Below are 17,455 nucleotides of genomic sequence, written 5' to 3' on the forward strand. Positions count from 1 at the left end.
CCAGAAGAGAACAGTCAGAGCTGAGGCACCCAGGAAAGGATGCTTATCTGGGGGGAGACCTGGGTTCAAATTTCACTTTCTAAGCTGCCTGCTATGAAGCCGACTGCTGAAACTCTGGGAGCCTCCACGTCCTTCTCTGTGGAAATGGGTTTCACAGCTGTTACTCATGGGGCTCCAGTGACAATGAAGTGAGAGTACCTGGACAAACAGGACCCAGCTCCCCTGGCCTTGGGCTACCTTTTCAGCTCATCACTGCTCTTTCCTCCTACATACCCTGCCCTGGAGATCCGACAGTCCTGCAACCAAGCTAAATGAATTTTGCATGGCTCAGAGCATTAAAATTGTTCAAAAATTAGCTACTGCCAACACTTGAGAATCAGGAGCACAGAAATACAATGTAGAGTTCTGACTTCTTTTTTAAGATTGTGGGGTGAGGTTTGGTTTTCCAGGGTCCCCACCACCCTGCAGGCTCATTTCTGACCCCACACTGGCCGAATGTCCTTCCTTCGCCCTGCCCTTTCTCCCCCTTCTGTGCCTCTCCCCTGCCTGGCCAATTTCTCATCACCCTTCAAGGTCCAACTCTAGCACCACCTGTCACCTCCTCCACATTTCCAAAGTGCAGCCCCTCCAGTACAGCAAGCATCACACTGTCCTGGCACTAACCTGTCCACATGTCTGCCGCCTCTACTGGGCTCTCTGGCTCTCTGGAGGAAGGGACCCTGTTGCTACTGCCTTTGTGTCCCCAGGGCCCAGCAGAAAGCCTGACCTAGATAACGCAGAATTCAGTAACTGCCTCCTGAATGTGTGGAAGGAAATTAGAGCTAAAATATTACAAAAATGTAAAATTTTATATCACAGCTTGTTCTGACAGTTATCAAATAAAGGGGTCAAGGACATTAAAATGTTTTGCAAAATGAGAACAAGCTTCCATCTGCTTACATATTTCACAAGTTAGTCAGAAGTCACTAAATAAACTGACAGAGCAGAAGCAACAGCAGGCAGGGTCATTCATTCGTTCACTGAACTGATACCACTGAATACTTACTGTGTGCCTTTTAAGCACTGGGGATAACGCTGCGGACAAATCAGACAACTACCTGTTTTCAAAAAGCTACATCCTAGTAGGGGAAACAAAATCAACAGACAAACCAACAGAGTCGTTTCAAACCAGAGTGAATGCTAGAAAGAAAATTAAACAAAATAATGAGAGAGGATGACTAAGGGGAGAAAGACAGTGGTCAAGGAAGGCCTCGTGGAAAATGAGACATCTGACCAGAAGGAGCCAGCTGTGCAGATACCGGAGACAGCTCCAAGCATTGGAAACAGAAGTGCAAAGGTCCCGAGGTAAACGGGGCTGCACCTTTGAGACAGAAGAGACGATGGGTGGGACTGGAGAGCAGAGCTCTGGGTGGTGGGAGTGGTAGGGGAGGTGGGCAGGGCCCGCTCTGACACTGCTAGGCACTGAATGTGCAATGACTAGGCACTGGAGGAGCGCGGGGATGGGGGTCTCTGGGCGGATGGGGAGGGGGTTTCTGTCCTACTCACACCAGCATGGGGCAGGATCCCGCCCAATTTCCCACATATGAGCCCGGGCTCCTGCCCAGGCGCTTTCACACACATTCACACAGACTGACAACAATCCTGTCCAAAAGGGTAGACATTTCCCCACTTTCCCTAGGGGAAAACAGAGGAACAGCGAGGGTCAGTGCCTTGGCCAAGGTCGCGGGAACCAGACTCGGGATCCCGAGCATCCCGGCGCGGGTGTGCAACTGCGTGCCCCTCGATCTGGAGGAATGGCGTCCACAGACCCCACGGCACGTCTGCCTGAGCCAGGCCAGGGAGCGGGCCCGCAGCCCCTGGCTGCTGACAGCCGGGCGGGAGGGGGCGACTGCGGCAGCCCGGAGGGCAGGGGAGGCAGCCGGGGCCGCCTGAGCCCCCACAGAGCCCGGCCCGCTCCGCAGCCCCTGGCCCCGCGGCCCCGCGCCCCCCAGCCCTGCAGACCGCGGCCGCGCGGCCCTCCCGCCGCCCCTCCCCGGCGGGGCCCGCTCGAGCAGCCCCCGCCAGGCCTCGCCCGCCCGCCCTGCTCACCTCGCCTCCCAGCCGCCGCGCCAGGGGGAGAGGGCGGGCGGGCGGACTGGCGGCGCTGCGCACTGGTCGCTCGCGGCTCCGCTGCCCGGGGCTCGGCCGGCCTCCCCGCCCGGCTCCGCTCCGCCCCGCCGCCGCCGCCGCAGTGGGTGTGAGGGGCGCCGGGGCGCTTCGACCCTTCCGGTCCGGCTCCCTTCTCCTCCTCCGCCGCCGCTGCCGCCGCCGCCGCCGCCGCGGCGCCCGGCCTGACCGACCCGCGCACCCACCAATCAGCGCGCGGAGAGCCGGGCAGGCGCGGCCAATCGCGCCGGGGGGCGGGTCGTGACGGGAGGCGCGGGCGGGGCGCGGGCGGGGCGTCGGGCGGAGCCGGAGTCTCAGTGCGGGGTTCGGCGCGGCTCGGCGCCCAGCTGCAGCGCAGCTGCTCCGGCCTGTGCGGGGCGCCCTGCGGCCTGGGGACGCAGGCCCGGCTCCGTACGCGTGCTGAGTCCGCCATCCCCAGCACCCGGCCCGCGGGGCAGCGGCCGGAAGCGGAGCCGGGAGGCGGCGGAGAGGGCTGACCGGCGGACCGAGAGCCGGACCCTCTGGACTGCAGGTGCAGGGTGGCCCCGGAGAGGCGGCCAGTAGGGGAACGGAGCCGGCCCGTTCGGGGGAGAGCTCCGGGCGGGGACGAGGGGGAGACCGGGCCTTGGCGTCCGGCGTCCAGGAACCCGGAGTGGGGTGGCCCCCGGAAGGACGTGGAGACTCAGGCGGCGAGGGAGTGGGGAGGGAGGAGAGGCAGGAGGAGAGGCAGGGGTCTTGGACCCTGCGGCTTGCTATGAGCGGCCACAAGTCGGGAAGCGGAGTGCGAGGAGATGGCCGCGTGCAGACGGGTGTCCCCGCGGGTCCCTGACAGAATGGAGGAGGGGACCGGTGGTCAAACCTCTGACTCAGAAAAAGGCAAGGTTTTAAATGGGGGGGGGGTACGGAATGCAGTGCTGAGGTCCCCCTAGGGCTTGGGGTCCGTTGACCCTTACCTTCTTTTGAGCCAACTCCTGCAACCCTCTGGGCCCTCGGTCGACCCAGGCCTGGGTCGTGTGAAACGATGGGAGAGGCAAGGGTATTGCCTTTTGCCAGACTTGCGTTTGAATAAGCAAAGCTGAAAGTGAGGCAAGGAAGCTGGACACACTGAAAAAGGATCAGAGGTCATGGATAGGGTGGGGGGCGGTGCACATTTTGGCGACCGGGAGAATGTGGGGCTGTGGAGGAGAAGTAGACTTCACAGCGTGCCAGAGCCCGCTGGGTGATCAGGGCAGGGGACAAATGGGGAGGAGGAAGCAGGACCCTGCAGAGCGGGAGGTCAAGGGGCTGGGAGGCATGGAGGGTGGTGGCAGAGTTTGGGGAGGAAGCCTGTGATGCAGGGCCAGGCTGAGGGCACCAGGGCCTAAGGAGGAGTGGGGTAGAGGACCCAGCCACAGCCACGGGCGTCCTCCCTTAGGCCACCCCCTCCCTCGGCCACCAGAGGGAGTTTTCTAAAACAGAGTATGGCCCATCCTTGCTTGAAATGGTAGCTCCTGCGTGTGATCTCAGTGAAGGAGGGCCCACCTGGTGGGTTCCTGCCCACACGGGTCCTCACATCAGCCTCACCCGCCCCCTGCCCCAGGTGCACAAGAGGAAACAGGGAGCCATAAATTGCTATCATCAAGGATTATGGGAGAATAGTAGAGCCCCACTGTCAGAGCTGTCCTTTCACTAAGGAGCATGCATGGGCGCTTCCCCCTAGATTAGGAAGGGGCACCCATTCCTACACACTTCAGCCAAGTTTACAACACTCACCCCATGAAAAGTGAGTCCCTAAAGTCATTGTGCACATACACACACACCTATAGTTTTCTAAAAGGATTCTGCGTTTTCTGGTTTATGAAATACAGTGAGTATTTACAGGCACAGAGCTGAGGTGATGAGGTGGGGAAGGGTCTAGTCCATGCTGGGAAGAATGCACAGAATTTTGGTAGAGTCCACGTGAAGTGAGGGGTGGGGAGGCGGGGAGGGTGTTGCACAGGTGAGCATGGCTGGCAGCTGACCTAGCCTGCAGGGCGGGGAGAAATAGTTGAGGAAGGGCTCCGGGGTAGGAGGAATCCCCAGCTGAGGCTGGAAAGCTAGCAGGAAGGTGCTAGGGCAGTGGTTTAGACAGAAAGGGCACCGGGACCCAAAGATTCAGAAGTAAGCACCTGCATGCTGTGTTCAGGAAATCCAGGGTCACCTGGTCTTGCTGGAGGTGGGGAGAGGTGGACTGGAGGGTCAGTAGGGCCTTGAGGCGGACAGGCGCTGCAGACTGGAGACCCATGGGCTCACTTCAGTTCACCGATACACTTTGTTTAGCCCAGTTTGTTTGTTTTTAAATTGACTTAGTTGCCAACATTTGAAAACTGGGCTTTCACTTGAAAAATCTCAATTGCTGGTTTCTCTTGAATAGTTGAAAGCTCTGGCATCATGGGGCCCGCATTCCCAGAAGGCAGTGGCCACCTGGAACTGAGTGGCTGCTGCCCCTTGAGGGGAGACCCCTAGATCACCATAGTCCCTACCACTCCTATGACCCATGTCTGGCCATGACTTCATCAGCCCTTACCTGCTGGCCCTTGGGGTATTGTGGGGTAGGGGCCCCGTCTGTGGAGGGAAAGGGCAGCTGTTGAGGGGTGTTAAGGAAGGAGGTGAATGACGTGCTGAGGTATTTATTTTAGAAAGATCACTAGAGCCCATGAAGTTTCGGGGATGAGGAGCTTACGTTCACAAGAGCAGTTAGGGAGCTATTGCAAAGGCCCTTGTAAGAGAAGATGAGGCCTGGCCTGGGGCAGGTGTCAAGAGGAAGGACCTATTTTAAAACTGCTTCAATACTTGAGGGACATGAAACGTCACAGTGAGCCGCCACTACCCAGCTGCCAGGATGGCTGTAATAAAAAAGACAGACAACACCGGTGGTGACGACGTGGAGCAATTCGAACTCTCATCCCCTGCTGGTGGGAAAGCAGAATGGTGCACCCGCTTTGGAAAACAGTTTGGTGATTTCTGGTGACATCAGACATACCCCTTTCATACCACCCAGCAGTCCTGTTCCCGGCCATGTATCCGAGAGATATAAAAACATGTCCACGCAAAGAGCTGGACATAAACGTAGCGGCTTTATTCCCAACAGTCAAAAACCAGAAACAACACATGCCCGTATGTAGCCCAATGGGTGGAAGCAGCCACACGGTGGGATACTACCTGGCAATTAAAGACGCTGACCTGACGGCTGCACGACATGGAAGAGCACCCAGCACATCATGCTAAGGGAAGGAAGCCAAACAAGGCTACGTCCCCTATGATTCTGTTTATGGGACATTCTGGAAAAAGCAAGAGTAGGTCAGTGGTTGCCAAAGGTCGAGGTTGGGGGCAGGGGGAGTGGGCAGGGAGGATCACCAGGGGCCAGGAGGGAATTTGCGGGGATGATGGGTATACTCTATATTTTAATTCTGATGGTGGTCATATCACTGTATGTTTATCCGACTTCAGAACTGGGCACCTAAAAAAGGACGACTTTTAACGTATGTAAATTAAACTAAAAAATTTGATGTAAAGAAAAGAAGTCTGTTTAAGAGGTAGAATGGTCAATCTTAGAGGTGGGATGTGGGGTGGACGGGGGTGGAGGAGGAGAGTGAAGAAGGAGTCAAGGAGGATGCCATGGTTCCTGGCGTGAGTTTTGGAGGGGTGACCTCTGGCCTTGGCCTGCTCACCCGCCTGCTGAGAGGAAGGCTGTATTGAACCTGCATCTGGGCTGCCCACCTGCCTTCTATCACCTCCCCCTTTCCTGTCCCCTTCAGCTCTGCAGCCCTGACTGTGTACCCTCTGACATGAAGGCCGTTGGCTGTTCTTCCTGAGACCTCACTGCTCCTCCCTTCCCTGCCTTTGACTTGGCTCCTTGATGGCACAGCTGGCAGATACTGCCCACCTGGCAGACATTGCCCACTTCCCTGCCCCACATGGGAGAAGAGCACATAGGAGGGAAGGAAGAAGAGCTCAGGCTCCACTCCTTGGCCTGGGGGTTCCCCGGGGACACTGGAGGCTGGTCCAGGGGTTACGGTGCTGACAGGTTTCCATGGCTCCAGTCTCATCGTCCATTCTTGACTTGTCTTGACTGGGTTCCAGTTGGGCTTTCCACTGAGCTATGCTCTTTTGGGCAAGAGGTTTGTTTCCCTGAGCCTCAGTTCCATGGGGAATGGGCATGGGTGGTGACCCCTGCCTGCTGGGGATGCTGTGAGAATTCAAGGAGAGAAGTACCGAGTTCAGGGCATAGGCTGTGCACACAGGAACAATGAGTGTCCTCGTGCTGGCCTCCTCTGCTCCCTCACCTTGCCTGCTCCCCCTCCACTCCCTCATGCCCTCCCCATCTTCTCCCCAACCCTGACCAGGATCCAATGTACCAGGGGATGCGAGTCAAGTCTGCTTCTGTTGTGTGCTAGAGAAAGCCAAACTGCACTTAACCCAATGGGGACACCTGTTGGGAGCTTCTTGCATTGTAACACCTGGGAGAGAATGGGTGGAGCTGGCCCTGGGACTGCAGCCTGGCCAGAGCCTTGGAAGCTATGGGCAAACTCTTCATCACACCCTGTTCTCCTCTGGGTCAGCTTCCTTCTCCCCATGTCACCTTCTGCTCTTGCACCACCCAAGGGGGGCAGACCCTCTGTCCCAAATCAAGTTTGAAAATCCCCGGAGGAGGAGGACTCTGATGGGCTCCTTGGGCAGAGGTTCCCACCCCTGGGCTGGGCAGTCAGACTCGTGAAGACATGGCAGGAGAAAGGGCAGAAACAGTTGGGAAAGGCAGAAGGCTGGGGGCTTATTCTCTGATCATAAGAAAGAGGGCATGGGTGCTGAATGCAGTGGCCCTCAGCCCCCCTTTTGCAGGCATCCCCCTGAGCACCAGCAACTGGACCCTTGCTGTCAGGCAAGGGACTGGAAACTCTTCTCTGGAAGTCAGACCAGCCTGAAAACCTAAAGCAAAGACCTGACCTCTGCGCCCCCACCCCTGCCACCGCAGACTCCCCTAGATTACCCAGCAGTGAATGTCAGCATCAACGGGCCCCACCATATGCTCAGGACTTTCCCCCACCTGGAATCTGACCAGACAACTAAGGTCATGTGGCAAAAACCAAACAAAACAAAATAAAACACCCCCAAACAAAAAACCCCACAAAACTAAAACAACCAAAAAAGCTATCTTGAAAGAAACAGAGACTATAGTGAAAAAGAAAGGAAATTCTAAAAGAAAAAATATATTGCCAGCTTCAGAGAGAATGAAAGTCTCGCATCCTTGAAGCCATTAAAAAGATATTTAGCCCACCTCTATGTCCTCGCTCTCTCAGCTGAGATGGCCTCGAAGTGGCGACACCCCAGCAGGAAAAGCACACCCAGAGCCCAGGAGTTGTTTTCTACTGACCATTCTCCAACGAAGGAAACCAGGGGTCCCAAATCAGCAATGGCTTAGTCTAGGGCTGGAACAGAAGATACACAAGAGGAGGCTAGAGTGCAAGAAAATAAGGAAGTGCTTATAACACACACACGCACACACAGAGTGGGTGTGTCAAAGGGACACAAGAGTTAACTGAAAGGGCTCTCAATGGTCATAGCCGGGACCATCCGAGCAATAAAATAAATAACAATATTGGGTTATAACTCAGCATAAAATAAATATCCATGAGTCCATACTAATAGAACTAAACGATTTAATAAATGAAAACGTATATGGGGAAAGAACAGGCGAGTCTGTACTGAATTCCAAATAATTTATGTAGACAATCCCCTCTCAGGAAGGTGAAGCATAACTCTCCACTCACTCCGTGGGGGTGGGCATAGTGACTTCCTTCCAAAGAGGTCAGTATGGAAAGAGAGAAATCAGACTACCTGACAAGCGCTACCTCACACAGGTGACCAAGCTAACATAATAGTGACAAGACATGTTGACAGCATATACCCCCCTGCATATGAAGCAATGATAATGGCACTTTGCTTCTGGGGTCTTCCTCCCCAAAACACATAACCCCAGTCTAACCATGCGAAAGCATCAGACGATCCCAGTTGGGGAACATTCTAGAAAATACCCACCAGTGGTCCTCAAAAATGTCAAGAGCATTCAAAAAAAGGAAATCTGAGAAATGGTCACAGCTAAGAGGAGCCTAAGGAGATATGTAATGTGATGTCAGGGAAAAGATGGCAGAAAAGGACATTAGGTAAAAACTAAGGAAATGTGAATAAACTATGGGCTGTAGTTCACTTTAAAAATATTATTTATATATATATATATATATATTCGGAGAAAAAAAAGAACCCTTGGAAATTAAATCGTATTGGCAGAAATGAAAACTCTTAGTAGTAAACAGATTGGGAGAATACGTCAAATCTCCCATTAGAAGAGCAAAAAGGTAAGATACTCAATTAAAAAAAGATAGGAAATGAGAAACCAGTCCAGAAGCTTCAGCCTCTAAAATTAGAGGGGCGTAAAACAGAAAGAAATCCACAGAAAAGTAATTCAAGAAAATCCCCCAGAACTGAGGGGGCAGGAGGTACCAGCCTGAAATCAACACTAAACGAGAAGAGACCCAAGACACCTCTCTGTGGCATTTGAGAACACAGGGGGAGAAAAAGAAGGAAACACAAAGGTCTACCTACATCAAAGTGATTTTGAAGCCCTCAACTGCAAAGCTGTGAACAAGATCAGGGAGCATTACCTTTACAGTTCTGAAGAAAACATGTTTTCGTGACCTAGAATTCTATATGTAGCTAACCCTCAGCCCTGTGTGAGGCATAAAGTCATTTATTTCTCAAGGTCTCAAGAGTTTAAGTCCCAGCCTCCTTTACTCAAGAAGGATGTACTCCACCAAAATGACAAAGGAAACTCAGAAGGAAGACGTGAGATACGGGAAGCAGGATGACAAGGGAATGCCTTGGAGGATGACGGATCGCTCCCAGGACGGCAGCTGTGCACCAGATGTGGACAGAGCTGAGCCATCCTGCAGCTGTGTGACCCCAGAAACAGCTGGCCATCATAAGGACTCCCCACTTCCATCGGCCCATCTTCTTAAACCAAGGACAAAAAGCCCAGGACGGTCTTCACCATGTGCTCCCAAGGGTCTCTCCCCTGACGCTCTGCTGAGGGCATGCGCGTCCCTCACAGAAGTTCTCAGCTTTTCCCTGAGAGCAGGAGGCAGCCCCTTCCCTCTGACCGTCCTTCTGCCGCACGTCCAGTGCCTGGTCCACACCTCAGTCTTGCTAAGTGCCCAAGTGTGAAGAGCCCCCTGTTGCCCAAGCCTCACTTGTGAAATGAGATGCATTCCTCTGGTTCTCATCCAGCTAAAAATGTTCTGGCTAGTTTGTAAGGTCTCCTAACCTCAGAAGTCGTAATGACCACCACGGTCTGGTTAAAAAGACAGAAAGGAGTGCCGGTGTTTCCGGCAAGACTTGCGCCCTGGTGGATCTGTGGGAAGGGCTGGAGGACGTGGCTCAGAGAATACCACCGGGGTTCCTGGGCTCCTGCCAGCTCTTCAGAAGTGGGATTCTAGAGGAGCTGCAGGAAACTCTGCTGGCGGCTGCCCCTGCCCGGAGTACGGGACGGTGGGAGAGTTCTAGGGAGCCTTGCTGCAGCGGGGGCTTTGGGGCTAAGGGCCATAGCAGGATCGCCTCTCTGCCGAAGCCATGCTTCTGTCTGCTTCTGCCCGAGGAGAAAGAAGTAACGGGATTCCTCAATAAATAGTATGATTTCTTAACTACCTTGCAGATCTTCCATGCTGCTTCTCACTGGTGGAATTTTAACTTGGAAATGTAATTCCCAGGTTGCTGAGCCCCATGACAGAGGGGAGGGCATAGAAAAGGATGGACAAGTTACCGAGTAGCCCACAGGTAATCCCGAACAAAGGTCTGATGGTATATTAGAGTCACTCACACCGGGTAGTGGTCATGAAGACACTATTCAAGCCATCTGGGATAGCTACTTTCATTGGGAGCCTAAATTCTGACCCCACAAGCCTTCACAACTCTGTCCCTGGCTTCATACCTTCCTGCCTGACTGTATGAATAAAACTGGTGACAGTGATGGACTCATGGAAATCAAAAGTGTGGATTTGAGGGGCGCCTGGGTGGCTCAGTCGGTGAAGTGTCTGCCTTGGGCTCAGGTCATGATCCCAGTGTCCTGAGATTGAGTCCTGCATCGGGCTCCCTGCTCAGCGGGGAGACCACATCTGCCTCTCTCCCCTGCTGGTCCTCTATCTCTCACTCTCTCTCTCTCTCTCTCTCAAATAAATAAAATCTTTTTTTGAAAAAAAGTACGGATTTGAGAGTTTCACCCCTGCATGCTGCCTTTGGGTCCTGGGCAACCATCTTACACGGCATCACGTGGTCCAACCCTCTCCGACAGCTGTTCAGTGGACTCAACCAAGAGTCCCAAATATCCTACAGTTTGTTCCATCCTGTAAAATAACTAGTCCTCATTCTCCCACCAGAAGCATGCGGGTCACAGGTGTGGGCACAGTGCCGTTGGCTACCAAGAACCAGGGCTCACTCCCACCGGACACTGCTGATTTCCTGTTCTGAGGAGCCCTCAACAAGCGAGGACACTTAAAGAATGAGATTACCAAAAATCCACACACACAAGCCAAAAAAGAATTGTACGTGTCTTTATTGTCTTAAAATTGCATAGTATTTTGATTGTGTATGCTTTTAAAGAGAGGGCAAAGGGGCCCACTTGAAACTACTCTCTTGCATGGGATATTTCAAGCTGTTTGACTATAGGTAGGAACAGGGACCAGAATGCTGCCTGGGCTTCAAAAGAACCATGATCAGATTTAATAGAAGTTGGAGAGTCAGACGGATTTATAGAAGAAACCGTGGAAGGACATTGAGATCTTGAAGGGATTTACAGGAGGCACAGGAAGATGGTGGGGAGGCTTCCCTGATGTCACGGGATGGGATTCAGGGGCAGCCCAGAGAGGACAGGAAAGGAGAAAGGAGTCCAGAGGGGCAATGCCTTGTGCTCAAATCTGAGATGAATGCCCCCCCTGCCAGGAGGCTGGGGGAGTACATGGTCTGGGAGTTATCTTGGCTATCGAAAGCCACATACTAGAAAAATAACTTAAAAGCTATACAATCATCATTATAAATATTTTGTCTTTTAAAACTAACTAGCATTGGTTAAAAAAAAAGGTTCACAGTTACTCTGAAGAGAGCTGTGTCTCTATTGCACAGTAGTGGAAAAGTCCGCTCTGATCCCCATGTGTAAACAATGATTCCCTTCTCCTCTGGCAACTTCAGGACACAGAGAAACAGTATCTGCTCTAAGCAAAGCACTTGGGTACAAGGCACGTGGAAGCTGTCAAGGTCTACTGGGATCTACTCGGAACACACAGAATGCCCGCTGTTCCTCCCACTTGGGCGTCCCTGGGACGGGCCTCGAAGCACACGGCAGGTGGCGATGGCCTCCTCAGGCTCTTTCTTGATCTCTATTCCACGGTCACAGACTTGGCCAGATTTCTGGGGAAGTCAACCTAAAACGAGAGAAAGTAGCCGCTCAGGACCCCATAGAGCTCAGCAACGTGCCGTGTCACAAAGCCCATTATCAGGGTACTTGAAGACAAGGAGATGGGTGTTCCAGTTCCCTTCGACCATGACCTGGTTCCTGGAGACCTGCATCTTGGAAGTGGTTCCTTATTCCAGAAATGTCACTCAACAGTATGATGTTTAGTTCATTCAATAAACACTTAGTGTGCACCTGACTCCTGCCATGCTGTGGTAATGTGTTAACACTATTAAAAGGATCTGATTCGTGCTATTAAAACCAGTGAGCTTGGTGTGTCCTGTTAAATATTCACTTTTCTTGGAAGGATACACACTCAATTCATAAGACTTGTTAGTCCAGGGTGGGGGTTAGGAAGAAAAAGGGACTGGGGATGGTTGATAGAGCAGGCTTCAATTTCACCTACAATGTCTTCTCTTGCTTACAATAATGTTTTTAAGAAAGAAACAAATACGACAAAATGTTAGCCAATAGCAATTCTGGATATGTGCACTGTTAGGTATTTGTTACATTGTGTTTTTTTTGTATGGTTATCTATATTTAAAACTCAAAATAAAATTGTAATAAAACTCCTATTTCTTTACACAGCGAGTTGTATGCTCTTACACACTTTTTGCCGGTGGGATCGTAAATTGGTTCTTTTCTGGAACATAAATTGACACTGTAAGGAGTCTCAAAGTGTTGAATCATTTGCTAGACTGAAGACAAGTCTTAAATGTGGGAGGAAGATACAATGTGCAAAGATGGTCACTGCAGTTGTGATTTATGCAGCCATTTCCCCCCAAATTAGCAACAGTTTAAATAACAGAAGACTGGCTAAGTCATTGTTACAATCCATGCCACAAGACTGTGTTGGAATATTGTACATGTTGCTTGTCCAAGTTATTATATTTGGAATATCGTCAATGTTGCATACGGTAAGTTCAAGATGTAAGAAAATACTTGTAGGGGCGCCTGGGTGGCACAGCGGTTAAGTGTCTGCCTTCGGCTCAGGGCGTGATCCCGGAGTTGTGGGATCGAGCCCCACATCAGGTTCCTCCGCTATGAGCCTGCTTCTTCCTTTCCCACTCCCCCTGCTTGTGTTCCCTCCTCACTGGCTGTCTCTATCTCTGTCAAATAAATAAATAAATAAAATCTTAAAAAAAAAAAAGAAAATACTTGTAAATATATTTAAAGGGAAGATGTAAAATATCATCCTCGATAAAATCTCAAAAAAATGTTCAAAAATTCATATGCACAAGGAAAAGACTGGAATAAATGATTAATTTTGCTCATTCACATTGCCCCTCTGGGTGATGAGTTTATGGTCTAGCGATATGGTCTTCATAATCTTGCAACTTGTTTTCAAGGGGTAGAAGTTACTTTAAAAAGAGAGTTATTTTAAGTGAAAAAAATTCTCCTATGAAGCTTTACCAAATAAGCACTTAAGAACAAAATCAAACTCCGGGGTTATGTTTCTCCCCTTTGGGGGGTTCGGCGCGGTATGGGACGTACGTCATAGCCTCGGAGAACAGCCAGGTGAAAGGACAGGAGCTGCAGCGGGATCACACTCAGGATCCCCTGGAGGCAGTCCACCGTGTGGGGCAGCTCGATTGTCTTATACGCGAACTTGGAACTCTCAGTGTCGTCCCTCGAGCACAGTATAATCGGGCGACCCTACAGTGGAGAAAGAGGATTACAACATGCAGGTTATCTCTGAAAGAACAACCCCTCACCTACAACAGGGTTTCTGAGATCAACCTGATTGCAATGATCACAGTGATCTCTTGCTTTGGTTGCAATCATGGGGGAGGTGATGTGCGCGGCTGGTGCGACGGACAAAGTATTGGCTGCTGTTTGGTGAGTTTCTCTCCTTCCCTGGTAGGATGATCGCCAGCCATTCAGCACCCATCTGTTGAGTGGCTGCAATGTGCCTTGTCAAGTGCAGGACACACCTATTCCTCACTCTAAGGGGACTCACAACTGAGGGGTAGAAAACAAAAATATAAACCAGCCAACCAATAACTAATGATGAGTTCCAGATAAGTGCCACGGAGGCAACAAAACACGGGGATATGATTGGAAGACGCTGGTGAGGAACAGCCAGCGCCAGGGCGTAGAGGCAGAAATCAGCTTGGCATGAGCGGGAAACGGAAGGGCCCAGATAATGCAGGCTTGTGGTCACTCTAGTTTTATGGGAAGCCACCGGAAGGCTTTAAGCAAGGAAGTAAAGCGATTTGTGTCTTATAACTTCTCCCTGGCCACTGTGCTGAGCCTCCCTGGAAAGGGCAGGGCATTGTTTGGTCTCACCCCCCTGTAAGTTCATGAGCCCTCCCAGGACGGATCTGTGGAGGGCTCTGTGCTCCCACCTCCGGGTAGCTCCACGCTGGGGATCAGGGACAGCTTGGGCCAATCTGGGTCACAAGGTCTCACTGAGGAGCCGTTGTACCCAAGGCCACAGGCTGGCCAGTCATTTCTGAATGTGTGTACCACTCACGAGGGGGTCTAGGAGAGACTGTGGGGTCAAGCCTACTCGGGGATGGGACCACTCATAACCGGAGTGTGGAAGAGGACAGGAGAGAGGGAGCCCCAGCCCAACTGAGAGCCCTCACCTGGCGGGCTGTGACCTGCTGCAGGGCGTTCTGGCATTTGGCAAAGCAAGGGTCCTTCATGATGACCATGATGACGGGCATCTGCTTGTCGATCAGCGCTAAGGGTCCGTGCTTCAGCTCCCCGGCCAGGATGCCTTCTGAATGCATGTAGGTTATCTCTTTAATTTTCTGGGGAGACACAAGGTGGGGTCTTGTGACACCAGGCAGACAGGGGGGTGGAGCAGATCAGCCAGAGGGGAGGAAGGGGAGCTGGAGGAGGGACGGATCCAGAAGGCAGGGAGCTGAGAGGGCTGCAGGGCAGATGAATGCATGAAGTGGTCAACAGCACTGAGGGCAGCTCGCAAGGCCAGGGCCAGGGCCAGTGGCCAGGACTGGCTGCTGTCCAGAGCAGGCACAAGACCCAGCATGCAGCCTGTGTCCCCAGACCAGTCCCCAGCACAGCCGCCACCCCTGATGGACGGACAAGTCAACGCCGATCCAGCTCTCCCCTTCCAGTCTGTGGTCTGTGGTCGGGCCCCACGTCCTCCCCCACAGTTATAATTTGTAATGATTGGCATTGGATTCTGTCTAGTTACACCCTCCTTTAACATTCTGATTGGTCATTTCCCCCCAATTCTAGACCATTAATAACTTCCAAAGGGTTCCTCCAACTTACTCATGAGGCAAAAATCACACACATTGGGCTGTTACTGGAATTCTTCCCTATGTTTAGGGAGATTCATTTCTATTCAGTTACCATTAAACCTGCCTCACTGAACTGGCAAGTGTCAAATGAAACACTTCTCAGCTCCCCTAGAACTCTTTATTTTGGTGGGGGGACACTGTCAGGAGTATGGCTGCCCCGTGGGGAAGGGATGTGGCAGACAGCTGGAGGGCAGGCCCCCAGGAGACCACAGAGGGGCCATTGATGTATGCCAGCAGCGGCCTAAAAGCTTCTTTCTTCCCCCAAAGACTGACTTGGAGACACAGCTGAATATGCATCTTTCACCAGCACACTGGGGCGCTGCAGCTGAGCCCCCCCACCCCCTGCATCAGGCAGCACAGGCATGGGGGAGCTACAAGTGGACTCCATCCAGGCCTTGCTTCTAGTGTGCCCCCCCCCCCCCAGCAGTGTGTCCAGCCCTTCATTTCCTTTGGCAGGAGTCAGAGCTTGCAGAGGAAACTTGTGGAATTGGGAGCTCATTGCCAGTCAGGCAACTCTGGCTCGTGCACCCCTCCCCCACTCACCCCTACCGCTTGTAAAATTCTCTGAATGTTTCTCTCAAATGGGGGTGACAGGGAAGGAGCAGGGACTTGCTCCCGAGGAAGAGGAGGAGCGCCAAGCTGGGTCAGGGGTGATGCCCTTGCTTGGGTCCCGAGTGCTGCCCCACCTGTGACACTGTCTCCCGTTTATCACTTTGGTTGGGCATTCCCATCCAGAAGCAGCAAGCAGACAGTGAGTTACAGGGCTAGCACTGGACTCAGCCCCTGGACAGCACTGCCCCACTCTCTTGTTGGCCCTGTGATCCTGGCACCTGCCCACACTCCATCAGCTCTTGTACTCGGGTTTGGATCTTTATGGCCATAAAAGAGCCAGTTACCAATTTAAAAAAAGGCAGGCTGGCCTTCAAAGCTCATTCCGTCAGGATCTCCAGCTCCCCTTGGAAGTTTGAGGGCTAACAGGGAAACTCTGCAGAGAGCCCCCATGGAGGGGTTGATGCGGAGGGGGCTGGGCAGAGGAGGCTCACCAGGGCTCCTTCCAGGCACGTGGCGTAGTTATAGCCCCGTCCCATGACCAGGAGCGACCTCTGCGTGTAGAGCTCCAGGGCCAGGTCATGAATCTTCTCATCCAGCGACAGCACTTCCTTGATCAGCCCTAAATGACGATGAATACAGCAGAGGGATGTCGGTCATACTAGATTTTATAGCAAGACTCACAAAGAAAAATCATGGTGCATTAAGACAAAGTTTGGGCACTCACACCACTTAATACATTTGGCTTCCTCGCATTAGTGTCAAAGGATTTTAAATGCAGATTATGGGAAATAACTTGGGTGATTAGCCAGGATTTTGTTTACGTTCATACTTTCTTAAGCATGTAAGGTAAGCAGGGAAGTGTGATTTCTAGCTCCATTTCACAGGCAAGGCAACTGAGGCTCAGAGAGGCTAAATCACCAGCTGGCCAGCCACAGGGCTGACACCCCAAATCAACGCCTCATCGCCCCATCCAGCCCACGTGCTAAGTCTGGAGACAATGCCAGTGTAAGTTGGACCAATGCTTCCCAAACCATTTGGTCTCACGTCTTCTTTGCACTCTTAAAAATGATTGTGAATCCTTAAGACACTTTGTTTCTGTTGGTTTTATCAATACTTACCAGATTAGAAACTGAGAAAATTGAAGATATTTTTATTCATTCGTCGCAATAAACCCATTCTACATTTTTAAAAATTAGTGAGAATAATGGTGCTGTTTTATATTTTTGTAAATCTTTCTAAGTGCCTGACTTGTAATAAAGACACTGAGATCCTCACATCTGTTTCCTCATTCAACTGTTGTGATATGTTCTTTTGCTTGAAGAATAGGAAGAAAATCAGCCTCACAGAGATTTGTAGTTGGAGAAGGAAGGAACATTTAAATAACTTTTTCAAATAATTGTGAATGTTCTTCTCTGATATTACATCAAACTCAAGAAATGGTCATTTCTTTTTTTTTAAATTAATTTATTTAAGTAATCTCTGCACCCAACATGGGCTTGAACTCATGACCCCGAGATCAAGAGTCACATATTCTACTGACTGAGCCAGCCAGGTGCCCCAAGAAATAGTAATTTCTTAAAAGAGTAGTTGCAAATGTAGACTCTGAAATCATATCAATAAACTTTTCCTACCTTGTTACATTAAAATTTATCGGTCTATCTTGTATTTATTTAAATGGAGGTTTTACACGTGTAATTTTGTAACATCACGCACTGGCCTTTTGGAAAATACAGGTTCACTGAATTTTGCAAATCTAAAAATGGACACATTTCATCATAAAATGTTTTTTTTTTAGAAATGACAGGTGTTCAAAGCACCGTGGCCTGATCAGAGATGTCTTTCAGTGGTGGGAAGTGGTCAAGCTCACGCTCACAGCTCCAAGTTTTCCCGAATCCTAAATCTTACATGAAAGCCTGAAGTTTGTCACTGGCAAGAGATACTGTCGGTTTTGCTTCTTGAAGTGTCAGGC

The 17,455-nt window shown here is 51.4% G+C and overlaps 2 protein-coding genes across 4 annotated transcripts in view; both read right to left on the reverse strand.

The window, feature by feature from the left end:
* Positions 1-2,315, reverse strand: part of MAPK9 (mitogen-activated protein kinase 9) — a 50,207-nt gene extending 47,892 nt beyond the window's left edge. The window contains exon 1 of one of the 3 annotated variants that reach the window (XM_045795003.2): positions 2,089-2,315. The gene's annotated coding sequence lies outside the window, so the exon portion shown is untranslated. The remainder of the gene's footprint in view (positions 1-2,088) is intronic. The other 2 variants (XM_045795004.2, XM_045795002.2) reach the window with 2 other exon arrangements.
* An 8,432-nt stretch (positions 2,316-10,747) lies between these two features.
* The window catches only part of GFPT2 (glutamine--fructose-6-phosphate transaminase 2), a 41,361-nt gene continuing 34,653 nt past the window's right edge, over positions 10,748-17,455 (reverse strand). The window contains exons 16-19 of the mRNA XM_045795008.2: positions 15,978-16,105; positions 14,251-14,418; positions 13,154-13,315; positions 10,748-11,630 (exon numbers count right to left, since the gene is read on the reverse strand). Coding sequence (XP_045650964.1) covers positions 11,586-11,630; positions 13,154-13,315; positions 14,251-14,418; positions 15,978-16,105 — 503 coding nt within the window. The 3' untranslated portion in view covers positions 10,748-11,585. The remainder of the gene's footprint in view (positions 11,631-13,153; positions 13,316-14,250; positions 14,419-15,977; positions 16,106-17,455) is intronic.

The sequence above is a fragment of the Ursus americanus genome, chromosome 5 (genome assembly GCF_024610735.1).
Source record: "Ursus americanus isolate L20-20 chromosome 5, mUrsAme1.1.p, whole genome shotgun sequence".
NCBI lineage: Eukaryota > Metazoa > Chordata > Mammalia > Carnivora > Ursidae > Ursus > Ursus americanus.